General features: G+C 42.0%; 1 protein-coding gene across 2 annotated transcripts in view; it reads right to left on the reverse strand.

The window, feature by feature from the left end:
- The window catches only part of clybl (citrate lyase beta like), a 56,161-nt gene that overhangs the window by 17,660 nt on the left and 19,585 nt on the right, over positions 1-18,916 (reverse strand). For both annotated transcript variants that reach the window (XM_079357329.1, XM_079357330.1), the window contains exon 2: positions 8,464-8,677. In XM_079357329.1, the coding sequence (XP_079213455.1) occupies positions 8,464-8,677 (214 nt within the window). The remainder of the gene's footprint in view (positions 1-8,463; positions 8,678-18,916) is intronic.

Here is an 18,916-nt window from a genome sequence, read left to right on the forward strand (position 1 = left end):
TGTCTTTGTCAGTGTGTGTGTGTGTGTGTGTGTGTGTGCGTGTGTGTGCGTGTGTTTGCACAAGTTTCAAGTCATCTTGGATGGGGTCTGACAAGTGACACGCTGCACTCCAGAAAGCAGGAGCGAGATGACTGACTAATTCAGGCTACATTGATAACTGAGACATAGCAGAAGCAGATTCAGGCCTTCACTCTTGTCAGTTGGAGTCACACCGTGTTACCCATTTTCCTGTCAGGGCAGACAACAAGACATAACTAGCAGGATGGAGAAGGAGGAATTTGTAAAACATGAAACCTGCTTGTCATTGTTGGCCAAAACTGACAGCCCGAAGTGGGAAAACAGCTAGTTATTCGGCAGTATCTACTCACTTTAATTGGCCATGAAAAGCATTCATTACAGCGTTTTGGTTACAGTTCATTACAAGCTGAATTGCATTGTTTGCAGGGGAATTAATTCCCAAGACTATGGATTCATTTTGGGGGGAAAAGAGGAGAAGGTAGAGCTCATCTTTCAGTATCTTTAAAACGATAACAGAATTATCATGGTTCTGCATAATTAAAATGATGTACTCAATTAGGTTCATTAGAGATTATGCATCAGTTTGTTTCCTAATGATTTATGTCTCATTTGCAACTCCCAGTACAGCTGTCTCCACTTCAACAAAGTCAGCCCAATTTACTGTTCGTCCAACTAACACAGGACTAATTATGCTTAACATGATGTCCCTTTTTAGCTAGCTAATGATTGATCTTATTAAGGTATGTAAGCAACTTACTTTGAGCTTCATTAGTGAGCTTCAGACCATTCATGAGCTGGAGGGCATACTCGAATCACAACTCCATCAGCTTTATTCAATCTAGGCATGATTAGGAAGGCTACGGTGCGCTTTAAACCATATAAGGGTTGGTTTGTCGTTGTTGGAAGAATGCAAACTAGTGGCTGGATGGGGATTTGCAGCACATTGTCACGGATTACTTAGAACTACACAAATAGGCTTTGTTATAGTTGTTTTTTTTTTTTTTTAATTTCTCACTTTTTGTTAAAAGGTGACAGTAATGTTTAATATGTGTTTCATGAATTTTGTCACTTTAGACAAAACTTCAACAAATATTTTCCTCTCGAGGTCGAGTCATGATTTGCTCTTTATACACGAGAACTTCAGGTTTTGCCGCTACAAGCATGACTCCTCTTTCGGCTGCTGTACTAACCTCGGAGACTTTGAAGAAATAGATAGAAATGTGAAATATTTATAGAGATTTTCTGTTCCGCTTGTTTAGGTTATACAGACGCATCATTACTCATTTTAATGTTGTTGCAGTACCAGTTCAAAACTCCCCCATGGTGCTTTAAAGCTGCAGTTCTATTGTCAGGAAGTATGACAGAAGCTGGCACTTACAGTAATAAGCACCGTCTCCAGAACACAAAGTAAAAACTGGGATGTGAGAAAATCTAAATTCATGCACAACTTCACTAAAAACCCTACACGTTTACAGAAAAAAAATAATTGAATAACATCACTATCATCTGACCTCAAAAGACTTCCTTAGAAAGTCTCTTATTACTAGAGTCAATTCAGACCATATGACATTTCCAGTTGCATCATAAAAGGAACACAACCAAGATTACCTAGACTAAATGGAAAACAAATGGGAGTTAGAGGAATTTTTAAAAGTGCACAAATGAGTCACCGAATCAAGGCAAGCGAGTTCACAAGGAAGTGTCTGAGATGTGCACAGACGTTTGAATAACCTCGAGGTTGCAGACTACAGTCAAATCTGCTTTCAGTTCTCAGGGCTGAGGAACTGACACTGCAGACGTGCGATGAAGTCTTGGCAGATCCTTAAGAATTTTGGATTTCTTCTTTGCATTTAAAGCCCCGCTAATTACACGACAACAACAAATGATCTAACCCAATAGTGCAATTATGATATTTTACCAAAAGCTAGCCAGGTTGTCATTACTTTGTGCCCTACCATTTTGAAAGGAAGTAAAAAACAACTGACTCATTTTCCTCTCTCCTGCACCAACATCTGCTCCATTCCTTTCCATCTCCTCTAATTCTTTCATGTTTTTCTCCCCTCGTCGCCTTCTCCATCATCACTACTCCTACTGGGGTTACTCTCAAAGTGTTACGTTGCGAAGCCCACGTAGCACAGAGTGGTGCGGGCTGCGTCTCCGCCAGTGAAAACATACGAGTGTAACAGGATAATGAGAGAAGAAGAGAGGGCCTCTCTGTTCTCCATGTCTCAGCATTTTCCGATCCCTCGCTTAAACTCAGTACACGCCCATCGACCCCGGTATCTTGGGAGTCTTGGATGTAACCTGTGACTTATACTGATATCTAGAAAAAACAAATGGGAGAAAAAGAGTTATACTTCTTTCTATGAGCTCCGACAACGGACAAGCCTTTTCCAACCCCAAGCAACTGAAGCTAATCGCAGCACTGTCATCACTCTGTGTGCACCCTGACCTTTAGTTCGTCTACCAAACCTTCCCAAAGGACTCAAATCGATTCCCTACACATAACATATAGCACACACATGCACTGTGACAGCCAGGTAAGGTTTGGAATCGGGGGACTTTCTGATCCGTCTGGGACAGGGTCTATTTTCTGGCTGAGCGGCTTGCATCCCGTTTGTGAGTCTTGGCAGCCTGACTGGGAGTTTCTCCGAAGTCTCCCGGGTCCAAAGAGATGTCGAGTGCACACGTTTACAAACATACACACACAGGAACATGAATATACACGGCCAACACACTCTAAATACAAATGTTCAGTATTCATAATTCAACAGGCTAACATTATTTCCCAGGAGCTCTTTCCGTCACAAGTTCAGTCATTTGAATCCACTTAAATAGAGAGCAGATCTCTCAGTGTCCTCTGGAATAACAGAAGTGAGCATTGAGCGGAGGTCGTGTATCAGTTGCCAGTTGGCTGCATAATTTATGTTAAGTTGAAAATCTCTGGTGTCAGACACAGTTCATGCATAGAGCATAGCTCATATATTGACTGCGCTACTAACAGAAAAGGGTAATAGACCGTAATAATGTCATCCACTCTACCATGTGCCAGTTATTCTTCGCTCAGCTGCTCCTACTGCCACCACAAAGGTGTCTGTCAAGACCAGTGGCTGGTGGTGTGAAAAAAAGGGATTGAATATATGAAAAGAGACATTTTGCAGTGCGGACGATGACATTACATGAGGTTAAGAAGTCAGTATTAACAGCCGACTTTTTAAATAAATGAGTCAATAGTGGCAACCTCCAGTGTCGAAAAAAAAGAAGCCAATGCAGAATGCAAAAAAAAAAAATCTTAATACATAAACTGCTCCTCGAGTGTCTACATGAGGCGAGTGCTTACAGTCAAGAAATCCCCATTAGTTCCCAAATTAAAATGTCTGTTTGTACAGCAGGGATTTACATGTTTAGAGTCGGGTTCAAAAAAATATATTTGGGATCAATCGATTTTCTTGTTTGTAACATTGTGAGGGGATGCTTTTTTTTTTCTCCCATAACTCATCTGTTTTGATTTCATTAAACCAAAAGAGTTAATCGTAAGTTTGGAGTGTGATAAGCTGACTGCCCGCCTCAGCTCAACCTATTTGCAACATGGAAACCACCATGGTTGAGATTCACAACGCCTGCAGGAACCAATGTGTGACATCAATATCTCTACATCCATGATTCATACAGTCCATTGTTGACATCAGTATCTCAATCACTAATTAAAAGGAGTCTAAAACAGAGGGGCTTTTTTAAAAAATGGAAATAAATGATCAGTGTACAATTGACAAATATGGGAAAAAAATGTGATTTTACCACTGAAAGCCTTTCAATATTGGGAACAATAAACTTTACAGACCAGCTTTTGACTGGAATGAGAGCTGGGCAGTATGACAGCTAAAATGGCACAAGGTAGAAATGTATTGCCACTTGGCATTATTATTTCCACCACTGGAGTTTACTCTTGTTGTTATTCACTTTTAGCCCATGAAGCTTCATCAGTCATGGAGGAGGAGAGTTAAAACCGACAACATGAACCCTAAAAGAGTTCAAATTGAAGAAAAAAAAGTTTTTTGACCAAGTATGCCACTATTATTTCAAAAGGGCGTCTTTCTTGAATTTTGAGAAAAATGTCCGTTTCATAATTCCTCATGTAACCATGCCATCAATTACTTAATACTTAATACAATAGAATTATTCTACCATTGTGGACCATAATAGATACTGTTAAAATAAAGGGGGTTTACTACATGTGTACCAAAAGATATATTAGAGCTGAAAGGAGTGCTATTTTTGAAGTTTACTATGTCAATATTAAGATTTACATTTATGACATGAAAAGTTATTGCTGGTCAATAATAATTCAGTAGTTTGCTGTTTCTAGTCTTGGAAAACGTTGCTGAAAATGACATCAGCTATCTCTTAAAACTAATTTCTTATATGTTTCATATATATATATATATACTAATATGGTAATAAAAAAAACACAAAATAACTTTCCACAAGTTGTAGGAATTTAACATGTTCATGTAAGTGTGTTTGTTGGTTGTAATTGCATTCACACACTCATAAAACCATAATCCAAGAGTTTAAGGGATCTGGTTTCCACATGGGTCCAATAAAAAGGAACAGAGGGGGTTGATCTGTATCAACAGAAGATATTTAACTTTGTTTCTAGTAAATTAATTCATTTGTAGCACTAACAAGTGCTTTTGCTTTTGAGCTGCCTGATAGTGAAAGCAGGACACTGGTCCTCTGTCATGCTTGACTGATGTACAGTGAGCCGTCGACTGTAACCATTTGTGTTTGTGTGCTAGCCTGCATGTGCCCACGTTTGTGTGCGTCTACACGTGCACGCTCGACTGTGTGCGTGTCTGTGTTCAGTGTGTACTCCCGCGCGTTCGCAGGCGCGTGCTGGGGCGCGCGGGTTGCTCCCCATCGAGCCGGCCGCGCCACCATGCCATCTGGAGAGGAAATCGAGTGTGAAGTACAGTATAGTTTGGGACCAAGCTCCGTGGCAGCGGCTCAGCAGTTAGTTCATTAGTTCCAAACTTCCAGGGATTAGGAGAGAATCTCTGCGGCAGGGAGGCAGGGGCGGTCAGGGAGGATGGAGGGACCCATGTGGGGAAAGGAGAAGGAGAGGAGGGGGGGGGGGGCGAGAAACACCGGGAGGAAAAACTGGACCATAGGGCACGAGGAGAGAGAACATGAGAGCGAGAGATAAACAATCTTAACCCTGAGGACCCTGGCGAAGGGAAGAGAGGGACAATGAAAGAACAAGACAGCGAGAGAGTAAAGGGAGGAGAGAGGACAGGTGTAGCCGTCAGTTCCGCTCCAGGGTTTCAACCTGCCCTCCCTCTTCCTCCACCCCACTGATCATACAGATATGATGATATGTGTAAGAGTGTTAGAGCAGTCAGCCTTGTCTTCCCTCCCCTCTCTCCTCCCCGCTTCTCTCCCCTCTGGGTCTGCGGTGACAGTTAGCAAGCTCTGGGAGGCTGCTACCCTTTACTCCTTCTCTCATCTCCCTGCCTCTTAAGCAGTCAGCGTTACTGCCAAGATGGTGCGCAGACATTTTTTTGGAGTCAAAGCGGCAGGCAATTAAAGCAGGCACTCCTGGATTTCAATTTTCAAGGGGAGGGGGGCTGACTGACCTTCAGAGCTTACCTTTTTGTCATGAATATCTCTCCCTGTTTTAAGGTGAAGGTGACTGATAATGAAAAGAATACATTAATGAACACATAATAGGAGGGTGGTACGGGCAGTCGCCCCATTTAAGGCCTAGCCAAGCATACCCGGTACCTAAGCTCACATTTCACCTATAAACCTATTGTTTGAGACACTAAAATAATGGCTAATGGTTAGTGGATGGTATTTAGCAAGCTCAGTCTCTGCAGCCCCCTCAGAAAAAAAAGACATGCATATTGAGACCATTGTTGAAGCCTGGCATCTCTTGGCACACACACAGAGCCGACTGTGTGGTTGTCATGGTGAGTAGCTACAGTATTAACTGTAGATATTGTCAGGGCAAACACACTCACAGTGTTAGAAGGTTATCGCTCAGTCATTTGCGGTTCAGTTGGTAAGGCAGAAGCATGATGAAAAAGAAGCCCACCACACATTACCGTCTGAAGCTCTTCATTTGTATCAGCAATTTTTTTATTTTATTTTATTTTTCAATTTAGCAGTAAATTAACAAAATGACACGATACGAAACGATTACTGCCAAGGAGGAGCCATACGCTCCACGACATGTTCTAACTTGATAATAATCAGACAGATCTGGGATTCAACAGGCAACAACACCCACAAATATTCCAAAAGGGACACAGAGACCGAACCTGCAAGTGTCTGTGGATCATTTGTGAAGACTGACGTTCATTTGAAATGCAATCGAGTTATAGAAGAGATGTTTTAGGCATCATGGTGACAATACAAAGCACAGCTACACACACCTGGTACACTTAGCATCATGTAATGACTTAGTTCGCCTGAGTCCGGCCAGCTGTACTGTTGTCGGGCTGTGTTTACATGGACGGGACAGCCTTGTATATAAAGCTGATTTAACATAAGGAGTAGAGAAAGAGAATAATATAGTCTACTCACTGCAGGCACTCTTTATTCTTCTGTTAGTCAGATATTATGATGGATCCTTTGATGATTGTCCTACAGTATACTTTATCAATGAAGCCAAATTGCTGTTTCATGATATTATAGCAGGTCATGTGACGCTTATGCTGTTTTGAGTTAACCGACGATTCTCACTCCTGATAATCACTCTTTGAGTCAAGGTCACATGAACATGATGAATGAGCTGTTTAAGTCAAACTTAATGCAGTTGTGTCCTTTTACATGCAGAGACTTTAAAACTGAAACATCTCCGGTTTTATCTAAACCTCTTGCACACAAAAGTTACATTTTCACCCAGGTGCAGAAGCCGCATCCATCCCTGTTTAGAGATTCAACATCCGCCGAGAGCCCTTTGTGTAACCTTCTGTCTGTATACAATAAATACTACGTAGTTTCACAAGTTGAAATGTTGAAAGAGAAAGGGAGAAAAATGATGCCAAACTGAATAAACAAAATAAATATCGAAAACTAATGTCTTAGCAGCATTCCCTTAGCCAACACACACACACTAAAACACACAAGGAGCACAGTTGATCCAACAAGAAAGAAATACCATCTTTAGGGAAGGTATAACTAGAAAACAACCCCCACCGATTTCCAATCAGCACGGAGAAGAACGAAGCAGAGGGTGTGGAAAGTGAAGAAAGGGTGCCAGTAGGAGAGGTGTAGTTTGTTTTAGTAAATACCTATTTATTTATATTACACGGTACGACTCGGCCGACACATAATTGGTAACAGGATTTCTTCAAATTGTGTCCTAAAACAAGGTTCAAACATGAACTCATGCCAGTGCTTTGTAGCGTGTGGCACTGACGTAGCCGGATCAAAGAAGGGAAGCTAATGAGCATATGAAGAAAGAGGAAGTATTAGCGCATCATCGTTGTTGTTGTTGGGGTTTTTTTTATGTGCATTACTCAGAGTGCAGGTTAAAAGAGTGGAAACACCCTGTAGCTAATGTCATTCCCCTTTTAGATTTAACAGCATACACCAGGGCCGAATGCCAACCTCGACAGGTACAACCAATCAGCATCGAAAAGACCAAAAATAAACGAGGAGGCATTACAAATAAATGATAAATCATTTCTTCCTAAGACACATACATCTAGTGCAGTATGTGTCTGTGAAGTGAATAGGCTGCAGAAAGACATGAGGATACTTTGGCTGAAATCAAATAGAGACATGAGCCTGTCACATGCTGACAGTTTGTGTCTCCGAGTTCAGCGTCTGAATTCTCCTCAAGCCTGAGTGGATGCTTCAGTGCTGCATTCCTCTCCACATTCCCCCCTCCTCTCCCACATAATAAAGACAGAAGCTCTGACATCCACCATCTCCATCTCGGGGGTCACATTTTGAGCCTGTCAGTCACACAGGCCATCGTCTTATTGTCTTCTACAGGAACAGCCTGCAGCCATATCAATCATCTTTATTATCATGACTTAAAAACCTTTGTTTGTTAACTTTTTACCCGGGCCCCCTTCTTTACCGCGCTCTCCAATCACAATTTCATGGGCAGTTCAGCTGGGCCAATGGGGAGGTGGCGTGGGCGGGAGGAGAATGCTTTTAACCTGCTGCATCTGGTGCTTTCCCGCTGCTCGCCCAGTGGGACGTGGTCACCTTGTTTTAAAGGACTCCCATAGGGGGCCACCACTGCCTTTGTCCCATCATAATGGGGTGAAATGTGCTTGTTTTAAACATCTCACTTAGGTAGTTTTCCTTTCAGTGATTAGGACCGAGCACCTGTCTGAAGGAGGGAGATGGAATAAAAAAAAAAAATATGGATCCTGAACAGCTGTGCGGGTGCATTTTAATTCCTACATCTGTGGATTTGTGCACCTTTTTGCTGAGGGCTACGCCGTCCTCGCAGTCCAAGACGGCACAGTCGACATCAAGCGAGGCCAGTTTCCTCAATTTTCGCTCATCATTGCCGGGGCAGTAGAGAACGGCCCTGCGGGGAACGTAGCGCAGCGAGGGGCCTGCAGAGTGATGGTGACGACGCCATGCTTTGGTACATAACCGCCAGGCTGCGGGCAGGAGCCAGCCGCTGTCCCTGTCAACACAAATACATACTAACATAAAACCACGGCAGCAGACCTTTGTGTGCACATCAGAAATATACACAAGTCAGACAGTGCTAGCATGAATCTATAATTACATGTCATTGGTGCATACATTACTCATGAGCGCACACAGTATCCATACAGGGCTAAGGGCAATGAATAATTAAAGGTTGTTGCTGCATTCATCTTCATAATGTCTACAGTTTTTGTTTCACATGTGACGATTAATAGGGACACCTCCTCTTCCTCCAGACCAGAGCGAAAGTCTGGAAGCGTTTCATTTTGGGGAGTTCTGTTTGCCCTTCAGCTGTCCATTGAAGTGGATGGGACACGTTGACCTGAGCTCTGGCGCTCTTTGTTAGGAACAAACTCACCCAAACACTGAGCCACTCATATGCTAATGTTGCAACACTGCTGAATATGTAGGCAGGGCAGAGAGTGAATAAGGAGGGGTGTTAGCAACTGGTGGAGGCTGAGTCATGGAAAAAGTTTGGAGCAAGACAAAAACTACAAAATCTCTGATTCCAGTGTCTGAAATGGGAATATTTCAAGGTCATTTTTTTCTTCTGACAAAAGGAATATCTTTGGGTTGTCAATAACATGTGTTCCAATTCATCCTATTGGACTTCAGGAAACACTTATTTGATAAAATAATAAAATAATCCTGAATAAAAAAACATTTGGTCTCAAAAGTGAGGAAAGGGATACAAATAAAACAATGGGACAGAAGTTAGATGTCAGAGTAAATGATTTGTTAAGAAAAAAAAAAAACATTTTTAAAAAGGGATTTTGAGTTTTTCCAATAAGTCAAAAATAAATAAATAAAATAAATTTTGTGGTAAACATTTTAATCTAAAAAGATAAACACTGTTTTTATGTGATCAAAACTGTAATGGTGAACTCCAGCTTCTTGAAAGTTAGTCTGACCTTTAATTTGAAAATCTCTTCCAAATATTTTGCAATATCTTTGTTTTTTTTCCCAGCAACTACAACTGCTTACTGCCGCAAAATTATGTTGCCAATCCTCAACGACACATTCATGTTATTGGAGCTTACAACCGAAGACTCAAACTTCTGCAAGCAGCTGAATGGGCCAAGTGTTTACACACAAAGATGTACCCCTTTAAATCCAAACACACGCACACACACACACACACACACTTCCACACTATTGTGTACACAAATAATCACTCTCCTGCACACACTACTTAATTATTTGTTGTGCCGATCTGTCGAACAAATGGTCCAGATGAATGGCTAAATGTCGAGGATCAGATATATCTAATTACAGCACGAGACAGCTTCTCTCTTCACTAACCCTCGGTGGGTGTCAGAAGCCCTTCGAGGGATCATATTTGCAGATAGTGTCCTTCTTTGCCTGAGGAAACAAGAGAAAGAAAGGAGGAGGAGGGGGCTCCTTCTGTTGAAAGAGGGGGCTGAATTATTCTCTTTTCTTGTCTTTTGCTCTCCAAAAGAGCTAAAGTCACTTCAATAGCCACTTAATCCCGTCTACTACGCTTCCACACGCCCTCCAGTCCCAATCAGGACTAATCTGCTCTGAGATGTAGCAGTCTGTGGCTGCTAGTTAAAACCAATTCAGGCTGCTGCCAGTATTTAAAGGAGCAATTTGTCAGATATCTAGAGAATGACTTTACGATATCATTAGACATAGGATAAGAATTCATGCGACGTGAAAGTGTCGGCTTTTCTAATAGCCAAGCAGTTTTAATTCTGGTCCAGAATGGTCTGTTAGAAAGAGAAGTTAAGCACTTTGAAGGCACCCACACACAGTCATTTTGGACACCCTTCGGTTTGCCAGGCAAACGGCAAACAAAGACGAGTGTCGCAGTGATGGAAGCAGGGAAGCGAACTGGTTCAGGTAGAATGATTCTACCTGACCTTTAAAGCTAAGATGTTGCTTCTGAGAGATGAAAACACAGAAAGGTTTCTTATTCACTGCATAGTTTAAGAACAGACAAAGAACACATGTTGTATTATACATTGATAACCAATGCTGAGACTTTGAACAAACTTGCCATCCTCTGAAGAAGATGGTTCAACACATTAGTCCCCAACCTTGTCAAAATTAGATCCGCTGAAAGTAAGTAAAGTCAAAAAAATACTAGCACACTTATATGAAGGTTTTTTTTGGTTAGGACAAATTTCTAGGAAAGGAATTTATTAATGAAAATTATTGAAATTGAAGTCGTGTTTCGAAGCATTATCACTTTTTGTGTGGGTCCAGGTGGGCTTCAGCTTTTCTTCGATGCACTATAGGGTGGGTTCCAAAGAAAGAAAGGTTGGGAATTGCTGGTCTAATTTTCTACTACTTGAGCTGTGGCCTCTTTGGAAAAGTCATTTTTCCCACTGTGTCAGCATTTTTGTTTTAGTTTTCTGCAGAAACCACAAATCCTTAGATTTGGAAGGGCACTCCTTTCCTTTTGTCAATCATTACCCCATTTCAAACATTGGTAAACTCGCAGAGTTGAGTCAGTCTTCTTTCACCAGTTCAAGTGGATCATTTTGAGTTTTCTATTCGCTTGTCACATGGGATCCACATCCATGCCCACAATGTGGAATTGGTGTGTTCCAGTCGCTAAATGCTGGTTAAAACTGGGAAACCTAACACATTTTCTCTGGTTGTGAGGTTGTGTGGAGAAGAGTTTCACATACCCTGAGAAAAGTATTTACTTTCTCCTTCAACTGTATACTCTAATTACAATGACTCATCGTCACTATGCTTAAACAGGATGAAGATGGTCCATGTCTGGTCAAAACAACATACATCTGGAAGCAGCTCCATGTAACATTTCATGTGATTGACTTCCTTTAACTTTAATACATTACCGTTTAAGCATGAGTTTCTCTAAAACCAATCAGGACATTGATAACAGCCTCTGAAGAGACCCACAATGTGAAATAGCATATCAGCAATACACATTCAATGCACTGATCTCAGAACTTAATTGCCCAACCAAAAATCCCCAAGTTTAGGAGAAGAATCCTGTAACAGTAGAAAAAAAAAAAAAAAAAAACACCCTACAACTGTGTAAGGTATGGAAGAAGAGGTACAGTATCAGAGAAACTATATCATCAGGGGTTTGTGTCAAAATGTGTGTTCAAAAGTGTTTCTATATTATCTGTAAATGAAGAGGTTTTACTGTCAGGCAGCCATAAACATCACTGGTAGATTATAGCTGTAACAAATGGGGATCTGGAAACAGCCATCATACATATTACACACAATCTGGATCATTTTATTTACACATTCACACATCTGGTGAACCTTTCCCTTTTATGAAATCACCAAAGATTCAACAGTCCCCAAAGTGCCATATGCACCATCCATAACCAATTATTCTACTTTCTTTTTTACATCAAGGTTACGATAACACAAGGCTGTGTGTTTAAATTAGTAGCCATAAAATGGTGGGACCTAGCCACAGTGACTATGTTTACTGGTCTGGGATCAGAGCTAAGGGTGTGTAAGTGGGTTTATATGGTGCTAGATGGGACTGCTTCCAATTAGTAGAGTGGCAGCAATAGACCCAGGCCCACTGGCACTCGGAGGGGGAGACTGAGGGGAGGAAAGGGAGAAGGAATGTGGTGAGATCCATCTTACATGGCTTCCTGTCACTGCTGACTGTCATATTTGGACCTATTTTCCGACAAGTAATTATCACCAAAAGCCAAAAGAAATGTTCCCATAAACTCCCAGGTTGATTCTTTTTTTTTAATCTTCAGTATAACTTTTCCCTGCTTGCTTGGCACTATGCAGATTTGTGTCTGTCTTCCTCCAACAACAGAGAGTGTCTTGGACAAAGCAGTTCACTGCTACAGAACTACCAACTGATGTTCAATCTAAGAGAGTGTCGTGTGATGATCTGACGCTCGGTGTAAGCGTCGAACTACAATAAACCCACCTTGAACCACGTATCCTTGAACTGCACATCTTATCTTCAACACTTTCAGAGCCCACTGACGAACACTTTGGACCACATTCAGCTACTGTTTCTCCCCCTATAGTTTCATCTTCTTATCTCTGAAATCCCCTGTCATGTAATCCAGACAGGTACGCCAATTTTTCTCAAGGTAAAAGCGTGTCGATGTGAAATGTCAAACTAGTAGTAAGGATCATGGAGTGCACGCTATATATTCTAAAACTCTTGGGCTTCCTGTTTCTAACCATGCCTCTGGTATTTGGGTTAGGCGATGTTCAATACAGAGCTGTTTGCTTATTCATAAGGTTGTATCTTGTGTATCTATTGCTATATTTCAAGAGCCCAGCTTAATCTGTCATAGCGTGGCAAGAAATAAAAACTTCCCTTTAACAGGCAGAAATCTTCAGCAGACCCGGGCTCATGATGGAACAGCCATCTGCTAAACTGCGCTGGGCTTGAAAATGGGAAGGGGGAGATGGGATAAGAAAGATACACGTGTAACCTGAAGAAACTTGAGGTGGAGTACAAATGGGTCTTGATAAATATTTATGGCCTAGTATCTACACTTAACTACAGCTGATTGTGGCGAGGCAGTCAATTCAGTGTTACGATTGGCTGAAGTAACCGCTTCATTATCGTGACGGGATGATCACTGTAACTCGACTGGCCTCCACCTGGCAACATAATAACCTAATTCAGACGGTAATATTCATCCTACCACACAAATCACCCCAGATAACAAGGGGCCAACTCCAAAAACAGACCCTGACCATGGTCCACCTCTCAATATGCAGATTTCCACAATTATCTCCAGCGTGGCCGTGCAGGCAGAAGCTGTGTCTAAAATGCACAAAATTAAAGATCTGTGTGTTTCGAGTCCATGACAATCAGCCGCTTCTTAATATGCAAACTACATTTGGAGGTCTGCGGCGCTTAAGATTCCAGATTTAATTTGGTGAAAATAAAGATGAATGAGGAGTCGAGAGGAAATCAATGTTCCTGAAGCATAAACAGGCTGCCTGTCTGCAGAAAGCTGATGGCGGGTGGGAAATAAAATGGTCAAAAAGTCATCAATATTTACCTGGCTTTGTGTCCACCTGCCAGTCTGACACTTTTTTTGTGTTTTACAATGAAGACGAGAGATGAAGCATTCCCCACACACCCTCCTCCGCCCAGCATGATGCTGTTCGTGTGGGTTCTCTTTTTTTTTTTTTTCCACACTGCCTCGGGTCTGAAGACACAATTGGATGGCGAAAAAAAAAAAAAAAAAAATGCTGAAAAATTAACCAGAGACACCAAAGATAGGCAAAGGAAAGAATCAAACAGTTTTCCTCTGCTTCTTCTCTCCTCTGCCCCCTGCTTTTCGGCTTGCCCTCCAGCAAGTAGGATGAGCAATGCTCTCCTTCCTGAATGAGATTAGCTGCAGGGGCTGCAGAGTTTACTGAGAGCTGGCTTCTCAGACTAAAGTTTACTGGCTCTGCAAACATTTTGTGGATGACTGTATTGACTTCAGTCTACTGTTAGCAAACCAACAATTCATTTGAACAACACCATTTAATTTCCTCTGCCTCATATACGGATGAATACTGATTCCAATATCTGGATCATGAGAGGCTAAGGTTGATTAGGTTGATTTTTCTTGCAACAAGGGGAGCTGCTCATTTTGGTTAAGCGCTGCATCATTTCGGTTGTGCTATTTGTGTAGTTGACTGTCTTCTTGCAATATTCGGTGACAGTTTTCAGAGTACCGATGTGAAACCTCGACACCTTTGAACCCATTGTCTGATTCATCTGTACATCCCTGTTATTTGGTGCAGCTGTGATGTGCTGCTACCAGAGACAGTTCAGATGTTCGGTGTACTGTGGCAGCCGCGATTAGAATCAGAATTGGAAGGGATCAGAGTGTTATTAAAAACCTGAAAATGTTCTCATAATGCAGAGCCTATATGATTGACCATTTACTACACTTACAAGGTGCATCAAAGGTCTTAATATCAGTTGCTCATAATACACCACTGGACCAACATCTTACTCTTCTCACTTTAAAAAGCTAATTCAGTGTCCTTCAACCATCAACAATACCCCCTTACTCCTCCTTCCATCCATGCCTTCTCCCCCTTTCTGGTCTCATTAGTTTGGGTTTTATGCCTTAATCTACACAATGAGGATGAAGTCATGGCGGTTATCTTCAGCAGCCAATGTCTGCCTACCTGTAATCCTTTTCAAAGTCCCCGGCTTTCTCCCAGCTCACAAATCGGCACACAATGCTTTTATGCAAGGCCTCTGCAGTAATGCCCAGAGACGACAGTGGACTTTTTTTTCCTTCTATTCCCTCGTTCTCATCCCTCGACATAAAACTAGTTAAATCCCACTTCTCCTGAGAAGAACGGAGATGTCTTTATCTCGCTCCGAGGACGGGAGAAAGAGTGAACGTAAAGGACACCAGAGCTATCGTTCATCAGACTTACAAACTGGTGTTGATGCCAGTTATCTCTCTCCCCATCCGAGACACATTGATAAATTCCATTATGTAACTTCCTATACAGTACAGGCTAGAATCATTGGAAACAACCAAACAAATAATTAAATACGTTATTGAATTTGAGCAGATGAATAAATGAACTTCATCCGACACAAAACAATCTATGAATTTATCATTAAAAGTTAATTGAGAGGGGAGCTTGAAAAGGTCAAACAAGTCGCGCCATTCGAGGAGGGCATAAGGGGGTTAGCTTTTAACTTAGCATTTTTATTGACTCTGGCAAAACAAAATGAGCGGGCTCTGTAGGATTGTGCACTCTGCATCGGCCATTCAGGCCTTCAGAGTCCCATTGTACTACTTTGAAGAGAATGAAAGGAAACCCCACTGGTGGAAATGCAGTGGAACAGCCCCACAACAGGCCACAACTGTTCCCTTATGCATGAAAGGCAGGGACATAAAAGACAAGATGGACTTCTGAGGTAGGGCCAAAAACAAAGGCAACAAAAGTGCTGATCACGAGGGGATGACACGACTCGTCTCGGCAGAAGGAGCAGGGAGAAAAGGAGCAGGGTACAATAGCACTCCCGGCCAAATGACATGTTGAAGAATTGAAAAATCCACACAAGAAGTGTCTTCTCAATTCACTAAACCCACAAGAGCTTGGTGACTGTCGGCTGGCCCTGGTCAGCCTGAGGGGGGGAGGACTTTAACAGCCCACAGCTTTTCTCCTCCTAACTTTCTTTCCCAAATCTTTCCCTGTTTTGGCAAACAACTTGGCAAAGGCAGGGACTGACTGGGGTGATGGCTTTAGTGTACACACACCAAACCCAAACCAAACCAAACCTAATCAAAGCGTGGTGGGTTCCGCTCCCGCAGCTTCCGTTTTGATCTGTTGGCTGTCTGTGTGTGTGATCTGTTTCTGTTTGTGCTCTCGGCACAATTATACCACTGCCTAACCTCCATGGAAACAGTCAGATGGACAAAAACATGTTTACTCTAATACAAAAAGCATCCTTGTTTTTAGGGACACAGTGAAATGACGGACGATATTTCAGCCAATGTATTGGAAGTCATACCAAATAATGCGTTGCTAATAATGGCTCTTCCTGCTGATTTTTCACCCTGTTGAGTTCTAGGCTCGGAACCATGGAGGTTTTTTTTTTTTTTTTAATTTCCCATTGAAGGACTTTTTACATATGAACTAGCACACACATGAAAACTGTGGGTGTGTTTGTGAGTGTGTGATACCTTGATGGATGGCTTGGCTATTAAACATCTTCCATGACATTTCTTGCACACAGGACAGGAACTTCCATATGTGTTCAAATACCAAAATCAGAATTGGAAGACGGCTCAGGTGAAGCCTGAAATGTGCTATCAAAGTATCTTAGGACAAAAAGCTAAACCTCTCATAATTACCGCTAGCAAGTAATAACTTATTGTTGTTTTATTATTACAATTAGCTACAATCAAAGTTATGCTTATAGAGATAACAGGCGAGCTTAAGATAGCAAAATATTAGCAATCAATGTTTTCTGGTCACACGTGTTAATCTTCTCCGGTGGGCTGCTAGCCAAGCTGCCACTAACCGTAGCCCAATGTTGTTCCTTGGTGCTTAGCTTGTCTATGGGTGAGGAGTTCAGGCAATAAAACAGTTACAGTGATCAAGGGAACATCACAGTGTCACAACATCTCTCGATGAAAATTGGTATTTCAGAAAAGTTTATTCTTTTGACTACATTAAAAATGTTTCAAGAAAATACATATTTGATGCATTTGTCAACTGAATTTCATGCACCGCACGCAAAGACAAATGTATTTCTTCTTAAAAAAAAAAAAAAGCCACAGAGGGCTTTAAAAAAAGGTACTTGTTGAAAGCCAAATGCTGAACAGTGCACTCCACAGGTGAAGGCCCTCCTCCACGCTAGCCTGAGGCCTATCCCACAATTCTTCACACATACCCACGGGCCCTTTCACTGGCCATCACCCTGTCTGATTAATGGATCGATGTGGTAATTGATTAGTGAAGAGGAGGAGGGAATAAGAACATAGGTCAAACGTCAATAATGTCCCTGTGACAAAAGGTGGAAGACGTAAAATGTACCGGTGATAGCCTGCAGCCAGACCTCTACCCATCAAAGCCTGGGCAGAGCTAACATAAAGGCCTCGGCCAATTCTCCTGCCTGCCCTGCCCTCCCTCCCCAACACTCCTTTTCTCTTGGTAATGCTGTCTGTTAAAGTGACAGGAACCATTCTGGGAGCCGCTTGTCAGCTCACCTTCATAAAACAAGCCATAAAGCAGCAAATAACAGGCTTATATGGCTTCATTATTCTGGCTATGCAGGATCACAGCCCTGGGCTGAGGGATGTGGGGTGGGAGTCATGTTGGATGTGGAGAGGCGGGGAGAATCTTGGCAGGGCAGCCTGGTTCTCGTGGAGGTTTGTTGTCCCAACGGCTGTCACCATGTGTGTGTTTGCACAGGATAGAGGACCACTTGACCCCCCTTCAACCCTGTATTTCCCAAAATCCAAAGCAGAACAAACGGTTATACAACTCACTTTAAAGATACTACAACAGCTCTGGTTTATTTTCTATTGGCATTCTGCTTTGTACTTCATCCTTATGAATCTAATTGCTGACTACACTTTACACAAAAAGATGAAAGATTTCCTTCCAGGTACACTCTAATGAATGTCCCCCATAACTAAGCACAAACCGTGGTGGTGGATCTGTAAAGTGACGAGACTGAGAGATGAGGCAAGTTGGGCCAGATGGAGCACGCATCTGCGCCACTAAACCTTTGGCCGTGGCAGGGCTGGACGTGAGAGAGATTCTCATTTATTTCATGCAAATATCTTTGGGCCATTTCACAACCTGACAGTGGGGGCTGAGAGGTGGTCAATATCTGAGGGTGCTGTCTCCAAAACATTGTCTCTGTTTTCCCAGAGTCAACCACGGGTGCCTGGCAAAGAAGTCATCAGTGAATGAGGTCTCTTGTGTGTGCTTACCAGGCCATGGCACACACAAAGCATGCTCCTATTTTTCCCAACAAAACTTGTTCCCAACAGACTTGCCAAAATTCATCCACAAATTTTTGACCCACTGGCGACGAAATTGGATGTCTTTGAACCCGGGCAAAGACAGTGATGATGATGGTGAACTCTCATTACCCTTCAAAAGGTGGGGAAATTGTTGACCAACAATCATTTCGATTCTTTGGTATTACGGGCAGCTCAGCTCGCAGCCCCCTTTAAAGAAACACTCCACGTCCACCAGAGACCAAAATCCTTGTCTTAAACTATATTTTCTTGTAAATGTTACTGGTTTCAATCCAGAGTCAACGCATTGAAATATATTTCAGCTGCTAAAGAAAAGACGAATGAATGATTACAACTAAAGGAATCCTTCACCGAAAACAAGCTGAGTTAATAAAGCAGCAGCTCCCTAAGTGCACAGTCCTCTGGGATGCAGTGCACCCCATAGGGCGATAAAAAGACTGCTCACCTACTGTACATGTAGTAACTGGTAATTTGCTTTACTTTAAAAAAAGAAAGACGAATGCTTTAAAAATGTCTCATAGAAATTTGAATTTTTTTTAAAACTACGACAAGAAAAAAAGAAATGAATAAAATTAACTGTCTTTTTTTCCCGCTCTTTAAAAGCAGCAGGATCATTTTTGATACACAAAATGATAATGTCATAATAATTGCCATATATCCAGGCCCTATATGGCCTTTAATTTGATTTCAAGCTTTAAAATGAACTATAAACAGACTGCTGATATTAGCTAGTCAAATATGCAGCA

This window comes from Symphodus melops, assembly GCF_947650265.1.
Source record: "Symphodus melops genome assembly, chromosome: 12".
Lineage (NCBI taxonomy): Eukaryota > Metazoa > Chordata > Actinopteri > Labriformes > Labridae > Symphodus > Symphodus melops.